Source organism: Capra hircus, chromosome 15, assembly GCF_001704415.2.
Source record: "Capra hircus breed San Clemente chromosome 15, ASM170441v1, whole genome shotgun sequence".
Lineage (NCBI taxonomy): Eukaryota > Metazoa > Chordata > Mammalia > Artiodactyla > Bovidae > Capra > Capra hircus.
Window position 1 is genome coordinate 37,523,670 of NC_030822.1, and position 8,769 is coordinate 37,532,438.

Below are 8,769 nucleotides of genomic sequence, written 5' to 3' on the forward strand. Positions count from 1 at the left end.
AAGTTCAATCCCTAGGTCAGGAAGATCCTCTGGAGAAGGAAATGGCTACCCGCTCCAGTATTCTTGCCCCAGAAATCTCATGGACAGAGGAGCCTGGCAGGCTATATGGTCCCTGGGGCCTCAAAGAGTCGAACACTACGTAGTGAGTAAACAACAAGCAATGCAGACTATATCACACACTAAATATGTATATACACGAATTACACTATAAATATAGACTAAAATATAAGCATAGGCTATATATGATAAATGATAAACATATAAATATAAAAATCTAACCCTATTTTACACTTTAGTAAGCATGTAATAATTGTTAGCTATTAAATTACTCATCTTTATTATAAAACCCTACACATTTTTTTCCTATTTTATGTGATACTCACTGATCCTTTTTGCTATTTTCATCTATATTATATTTTCATCATATATTACTTGTTCTTTGGCTCAAAGTTTACTTTAAGCACATTTTTGGAAAAAATATAATACAAAAGGTAAAAGCATTATTTCAAGGAAGTTTTTGGGAACTTCTGCTGAAAATAACTTAAAAAAATAAAGTAGGCTCATGATTGCATGTAAACATGCTTTGATTCTTGAATATCTTCATCTGTAATCAATTTCCATATATGTATTATATTAATAGAAAATGAAATAATCAGATTTATAGCTTTAATGTATTGTTCCATCACAGGTTCATTTGGGTAGCAGCTACATTACCTGATGTATTCCCTGATGCGTGGAAACCACACTGCAGAGACAGAGTTTGTTTTATTGGGTTTAACAAATGATCCAGTCCTTCGAGTCATCCTTTTCATAGTCATCCTCTTTATCTACCTGGTGACCATATGTGGGAATCTCGGCACAAATCTTCTTATCAGAATCTCATCTCAGCTCCATCATCCTATGTATTTTTTCCTGAGCCACTTAGCCATCGTTGATGTGGGCTATTCATCTTCTGTTACACCCAATATGCTTGCAAACTTCCTAGTGGAAAGAAATACCATCTCCTATCCTGGATGTGCCATTCAGCTCTGTTCAGGTGTTTTCTTTGGGTCAACTGAGTGCTTCCTTCTGGCTGCCATGGCATATGATCGCTTCACAGCAATCTGCAGCCCATTGCTTTATTCCACCAAAATGTCCACACAAGTCTGTGTCCAGTTACTCATGATGTCTTACACTGGTGGTTTTCTCAATGCTTGCTCTTTTACTATTTCCTTCTACTCTTTACACTTCTGTGGACCAAATCAAGTCAATCATTTTTTCTGTGATTTTGCTCCTTTGGTTGAGCTCTCCTGTTCTGACATCAGTATCCCTGCAGTTGTCCCCTCATTTACGGCTGGCTCCATTATTGTGGTCACAGTGACTGTCATAGCTGTATCCTACGTCTACATCCTCATCACCATCCTGAGGATGCACTCCACCGAGGGGCGCCACAAGGCCTTCTCCACCTGCACGTCCCACCTCACAGCAGTCACTCTGTTCTATGGGACCATCACATTCATTTATGTGATGCCCAAGTCCAGCTACTCAACTGACCAGAACAAGGTAGTGTCTGTGTTCTACATGGTGGTGATCCCCATGTTGAACCCCCTGATATACAGCCTCAGGAACAATGAGATTAAAGGGGCTCTGAAGAGAGCTTGCCAGAAAAATACTTTCTTAGTGAAGCCTGTTATTTCATAGGATTTGATATGATAATATGCCCATGAAGATAATAAGAAGAGGAAATTGAGTATCTGGTTTAAATATATCTATTCCATGTCATTAGCCAGGAAGCAGTTTTTTAGTAAAGGTAGGGAATAAATTTTCAGATATCTAATTTTAAGTCGGAGACCTATAGTGAGTTACCTTTAGTGAAATAAGATCAAATTACAAAAAACATATCAACCAGTCAGAATGGCTGCGATCCAAAAATCTGCAAGCAATAAATGCTGGAGAGGGTGTGGAGAAAAGGGAACCCTCTTACACTGTTGGTGGGAATGCAAACTAGTACAGCCACTATGGAGAACAGTGTGGAGATTCCTTAAAAAATTGCAAATAGAACTACCATATGACCCAGCAATCCCACTGCTGGGCATACACACCGGGGAAACCAGAATTGAAAGAGACACATGTACCCCAATGTTCATCGCAGCACTGTTTATAATAGCCAGGACATGGAAACAACCTAGATGTCCATCAGCAGATGAATGGATAAGAAAGCTGTGGTACATATACACAATGGAGTATTACTCAGCTGTTAAAAAGAATTCATTTGAATCAGTTCTAATGAGATGGATGAAACTGGAGCCGATTATACAGAGTGAAGTAAGCCAGAAAGAAAAACACCAATACAGTATACTAACACATATATATGGAATTTAGAAAGATGGCAATGACGACCCTGTATGCAAGACAGGAAAAAAGACACAGCTGTGTATAACGGACTTTTGGACTCAGAGGGAGAGGGAGAGGGTGGGATGATTTGGGAGAATGGCATTCTAACATGTATACTATCATGTAAGAAGTGAATCGCCAGTCTATGTCTGACGCAGGATACAGCATGCTTGGGGCTGGTGCGTGGGGATGACCCACAGAGATGTTATGGGGAGGGAGGTGGGAGGGGGGTTCATGTTTGGGAACGCATGTAAGAATTAAAGATTTTAAAATTAAAAAAATAAAAAACTAAAAAAAACATAAATAAAAAAAAATAAATAAATAAACTTACGGTTGCCAGGCAGTAAGAGGGGGAAGGATAAATTGGAAGATTGAGATTGACACATATATACTACTATATATAAAATAGATAACTAATAAAGACCTGTTGTTTAGCACAGGGAACTCTACTCAATACTCTGTAATGGTCTACATGGGAAAAGAATCTAAAGAAGAATAGATATAAGTATATGTGTAACAGATTCATTTTACTGGACACCTGAAAGTTACACAAAATTATAAGTCAACTATACTCCAGTAAAATTTTTAAAAATTTCTATGCATTGTCAATAGCAAATGTTGAATATCTTTATTAAATAAAGTGAAAATACTACAAAAAGAAAAAAAAACAAAAAATATATCAGTCACATGAAAAAATACTTCATCTTCTGAAAATAGTTTTAAAGTGTTATTCATATAATTTTTCCAAAACTGTACCTCCAAACCTTTAAGTTTGTGCCCATTTTCAACTGCAGTTTATTCTGTAATGAGTGAAATCATTATACTTTTGCCTGTGTACATTCTGAGAGGAAATGACAAAGCGGAGTCAGAAAGCTTTTGGAGATGTTCTTGTGGGAAGCTTATATGATAAGGATGGACTTTATGGATCCATAAATTCTGGCCTATGTTCCTAGTCTCTGGCTCCAGTCACCATATAGAGGTTCCCCAAGGAAGAACATGAGAAGTCCCCGACTGACTTGTGAATTCAGTCAGGTTCAAAGATGACTTCTCTCTGGGAATAAGTAGGGTCTCTAAACTCTTCAAGGACTGAGTGGAACAAACTGTTGGAGTGACTTTTTCATTGCTAGGTTTACATGCTACTCAGTAAGCTGCAAGGAACTAGATTGTCTCCCCCCTGATTTTGTAACTGTCCCTTGGAGAGGTTTAATTGACCTCCATGTGCTCTTGAAAGAGCCTCTTGATGAAAGTGAAAGAGAGTGAAAAAGTTGGCTTTAAACTCAACATTCAGAAAACTAAGATCATGGCATCTGGTCCCATCACTTCATGACAAATAGATGAGGAAACAGTGCAAACAGTGACAGACTTTATTCTGTTGGGCTCCAAAATCACTGCAGATGGTGACTGCACCATGAAATTAAAAGACGCTTGCTCCTTGGAAGAAAAGCTATGACAAACCTAGACAGGGTATTAAAAAGCAGAGACATTACTGACAAAGTTATGTTTGTTTGTTTTTATTTCCTAGTCAAAGCTATGTTTTTTTCCAGTAGTCGTGTATGGATGTGAGAGTTGGACCGTAAAGAAAGCTGAGCACCAAAGAACTGTTGCTTTTGAGTTGTGGAGTTGGAAAAGACTCGAGAGTCCCTTGGACTCTCGAGATCAAACTAGTCAATCCTAAAGGAAATCAGTCCTGAATAGTCATTGAAAGGACTCATGCTGAAGCTCCAATACTTTGGGCTCCTGACGAGAAAAACTGACTCATTGGAAAAGACCCTGATGCTGGGAAAGATTGAAGGCAGGAGGAGAAGTGGATGACGGAGGATGAGATGGTTGGATGGCATCACCGAACAATGGACATGAGTTTGAGCAAGCTCTAGGAGTTGGTGATGGATAGGGAAGCCTGGCTGTTAGGGAAGTGCTGTAGTCCATGGGGTCACAAAGAGTCAAACATGACTGAGCAACTGAACTGAACAGAACTGATATGCTGACAACAACTGCATTTATTGACCTTTCCTGTCTCTTCTTTCATATTTTAGACACAGATTCTATATATTTGCTAACAGACTCATGGGGCATTTTTCACCTCCTTCAGTTATTTATTCTTTCATACATTCAAAAATTAATCTGAACTGTTCTTAAATTCCAGAGATAGTCATGGGCTATTGGAAATATATGTGACAAGCATCTATTTGCCCTGAAAGAATTTATCTCATAGCATAAGAGAAAATAAAATTAACAAGTTAGTTATTCAGACTATTTGAAGTCTGTGCTGTGGAGAAAGAAAAAGCAGACACGATAATGGAGCTTGGTATGCCAGGGCACGAAGTGTCAGTGCAGACCTCATTGAGAAGATAACATCTGAGTGAGGATGAGGAGATTCACTGCCTGTTTTATATAGTGTTACCTGTGTACATTTGTGCAAGTCTAATCATCCACTCACATGCATATAATTTACTTTGGGGGCTTCTGTTCCAATTGTGGCAGGGTCAGTAATTTGAATCAATCCCATGATGAGCATAACCAAAGCAAAGGATAGGATGTTTAAGATATCTTAAATATCACAGTAGAAGTTACAGGATAAGAAGGAATTGCTTCCCCAGGAGCTGTGAGAATCCAGAGAGGTAAACCTAGCACTCACATATGCTTCAGCAGTTGAAGAATTTGACAGGTCAGAAGGAAGTGTTACCAAGCCAGGTTTGCATTTAGTGATGTTTTGGGATGGGGGGGAACATACATCAATGCCTAGGACAACACCAGATGAGAATTATGATTACAACCTCCCGTATATCCTCAGGATGAGAAATGCCCAGAGACCAGGTTTTACACAGATCTCTCAGATCTCTGGAGATCTAGAAAGCCTCAAGCCTTGAACTTGGATATAAGTGATCAAGGACAGGTGGTACCTCAGGGTGAATTGAATAAGCGAACAAACAATTTGAGCCTCAATTATTTCTACCAAACATTAAAATACAGTAACCAGTGCACATTGAAACGTAATGACCAGCACAAAGGAAACAAGATACCAAACATAGTGTAGGAGCCAGCGGAAACAAACAACAACAGAAGCAGAACCATTAAGTGTTAAGGGAATCGATAGACACAGATTATAGTATTATTTTATTTAAAAAGACAAAAGACTATTTGAAAACATATAATCACAGAACCAAAAGTAATGACTTATTATTATACAAAACAACCACATGGAACACGATAAGCGAAAAAGTCACCAAGCCAGCATATGTACCAGGTGTTTCTCCCTGGTGAGCATAATCCTCACAGGTATTCACAGAGGATCCCAAGAGAGCCTGGCAGAGGAGCCATATTCCTTGAAAAGCCTCACGATCATAATTAAGACCATTCTATCTGATAATGCTTCCAGATATAGTTTCAGGGTCCCTACATGCACTGTGTCAAGTTATCAGAATCACTCCACTCAGAGAAGCATAAGAACATAATGAATATGTTTCATTTATTGTCCTCCCAGTCCAGATGCATTTTACAATTAAAGAATCTTTTTAAAAAACAAAAACAAAAAACAAAAAGCATTGTTGCATGTATGGCACGCACAGATGGCATTGAATTTTTCTCAAGATTTATGTGGAAAACAGTATGGAGGTTCCTGAAAAACCTAAAAACAGAAATACAATATGATCTAGTAATTCCACTGCTGGGTATGTATCCAAGGAAAACAAAAATACTACTTTGAAAAGATACAGAGACCCCAAGTTCATAGAAGCATTATTTACAATAGCCAAGATATGGAAGCAACCTAAGTCCTCATGAAAAAATGAAAAAAGAAGATGTGAGATATGTATACACAGCAGAATATTACTCATCCATAAAAAGGAATGAAATTTTGCCACAAGCAGCAATGTAGATGGACATAGAGAATATTACATTTAGTGAAATAAGTCAAATAGAGAAAGACCTATACTCTATGTTATCACTTACATGTGAAACAAATCAAGTAACAGTATACAGCAAAACAGGAACACACAGTTATAGATAATAAATTAGTGGTTATCAGTGGGGAGAAGGGTGGGAGGAGTGGAGAGATAGGAGTATGGAAAGAGACACAAACTACTATGTATAAAATGAATCAGCAATAAGACTATAATGTACAGGCTTTCTGGTGGCTCAGATGGTAAAGAATCTGCCTGCAGTGCAGAAGACCCAGTTTGATCCCTGGCTTAGGAAGATCCTCTGGAGAAGGGAATGGCTACCCAATCCAGTACTTTTGCCTGGAGAATTTCACGGACAGAGGAGCCTGGTGAGCTACCGTCCATGGGAAGGAAGAGTGGAGAGATAGGCAAATGGAATTAAGAGACACAAACTACTATGTATAAAATGCATAAGCAACAAGAATATATTGTACAGAACAGAGAAATATAGCCATTGTTTTGTAACAATTTTAAGTGGAGTATGAGCTATAAAAATATTGAATGCCTCAAATGAATATAATACTCTAAATCAACTGAAGTCCAATAAATAAATAAATTTTAAAAACTGAAAATCCCAAGTCTTCCCCATGACCAATGGGAAAGTGAATGAGATCAAACCCACAATGAGATATTATCTCACATCTGTTAGGGTGGCAGTCAAGAAAATAAGAGATAAGTGTTGCAGGAATATAGAGATAAGGGAATATTTGTACACTGCTGTGGCAATGTAAACCAGTTTAGCCACTATGGACAAAAGTATGGCAGTCTTCAAAAAATCAATAATAGAACTACTATGTAATCCGTTAATTCCACCTCTGGTTATATATATCTAAAGGAGAGAAAAACAGGACTTCAGAGGAATACCTACATTCCCATTCTTATTGCAACATTATTCCACGATAGACAAGATATGAAAACAAAGTGCCAGTCAACAGATGAATGGATAGAGAAGTTGTCATAAATCTATATACCACAATGTAGTATCATTCAGCCTTGAGAAAGAAGAAAATCCTACCATTTGTAACAACATGAATACAACTGGAGGGCATTATGCTAAGTGAAGTAAGTCAGACAGGAAAAGAATAAAACTATACACACTATGACCTCCCAGGTAGCACAGTGGTAAAGAATCCACTTGCCAGTATAGTAGATGCAGAAAATGTGGGTCTGATCCCTGGGTGGGGAAGATCCCTTGGAGTAAGAAATGACAACCCTCTCTCATTCTTTTCTTTTCTTTTTTTTTTAAAAATGTATTTATTTTAACCAGAGGCTAATAACTTTACAATCATCTGGTCCCATCACTTCATGGGAAATAGATGAGGAAACAGTGGAAACTGAAAGTGTCAGACTTTATTTTGGGGGGGCTCCAAAATCATTGCAGATGGTGATTGCAGCCATGAAATTAAAAGATGCTTACTCCTTGGAAGGAAAATTATGACCAACCTAGATAGCATATTCAAAAGCAGAGACATTACTTTGCCGACTAAGGTCCATCTAGTCAAGGCTATGGTTTTTCCAGTGGTCATGTATGGATGCGAGAGTTGGGCTGTGAAGAAGGCTGAGCGCCGAGGAATTGATGCTTTTGAACTGTGGTGTTGGAGAAGACTCTTGAGAGTCCCTTGAACTGCAAGGAGATCCAACCAGTCCATTCTAAAGGAGAGCAGCCCTGGGTATACTTTGGAAGGAATGATGCTAAAGCTGAAACTCCAGTACTTTGGCCACCTCATGCAAAGAGTTGACTCATTGGAAAAGACTCTGATGCTGGGAGGGATTGGGGGCAGGAGGAGAAGGGGACAACCAAGGATGAGATGCCTGGATGGCATCACTGACTTGATGGACGTGAGTTTGAGTGAACTCTGGGAGATGGTGACGGACAGGGAGGCCTGGAGTGCTGCGATTCATGAGGTTGCAAAGACTCAGACACGACTGAGCGACTGAACTGAACTTTACAATACTGTAGTGATTTTTGCCATACATTGGCATGAATCAGCCATGGGTGTACATGTGTCCCCCATCCTGAACCCTCCTCCCATGTCCCTCCCCATACAATTCCTCAGGGGACAACCCACTCTAGTATTCTTGCCTGGAAAATTCCATGGACAGAGGAGCCTGGTGGGCTACAGTCTGCGGGGTCACAAACAGCTGGACACAACTGAGCAACTGAATAGGCATGCACTCATACAGACTATGCTGTCACTTACATGTGGAATATAAAAAAGCCAAACTGATAAAAACAAAGACTAGACTGGTGATAACCAAAGGCTAGGAAATAGGGTAACTGGAGATATGTTGTTCAAAGATACAAATTAGAATAGGTAGATAGTACTAAGTCCTGCAGAGTTAATGCACAGTACAATATTGATTGTTAACAATTCTGCATTACAAGCTTCAAAGTTGCTAAGACTCTAGATCTTAGGTTTTCTTACCACAGAAAATAAATGATAATTATGTGAGGTGA

The 8,769-nt window shown here is 38.8% G+C and overlaps 1 protein-coding gene across 1 annotated transcript; it reads left to right on the top strand.

The window, feature by feature from the left end:
• On the top strand, positions 718 to 1,680 carry LOC102186104 (olfactory receptor 502-like). The gene has a single exon (XM_005701191.2). The coding sequence runs from the start codon at positions 718 to 720 to the stop codon at positions 1,678 to 1,680; it is 963 nt and encodes a 320-aa protein (XP_005701248.2).

Excerpts from the sequence above, each read along its gene's own strand:
- LOC102186104 (XM_005701191.2), top strand. The coding sequence starts at position 718 with ATGTATTCCCTGATGCGTGGAAACCACACTGCAGAGACAGAGTTTGTT.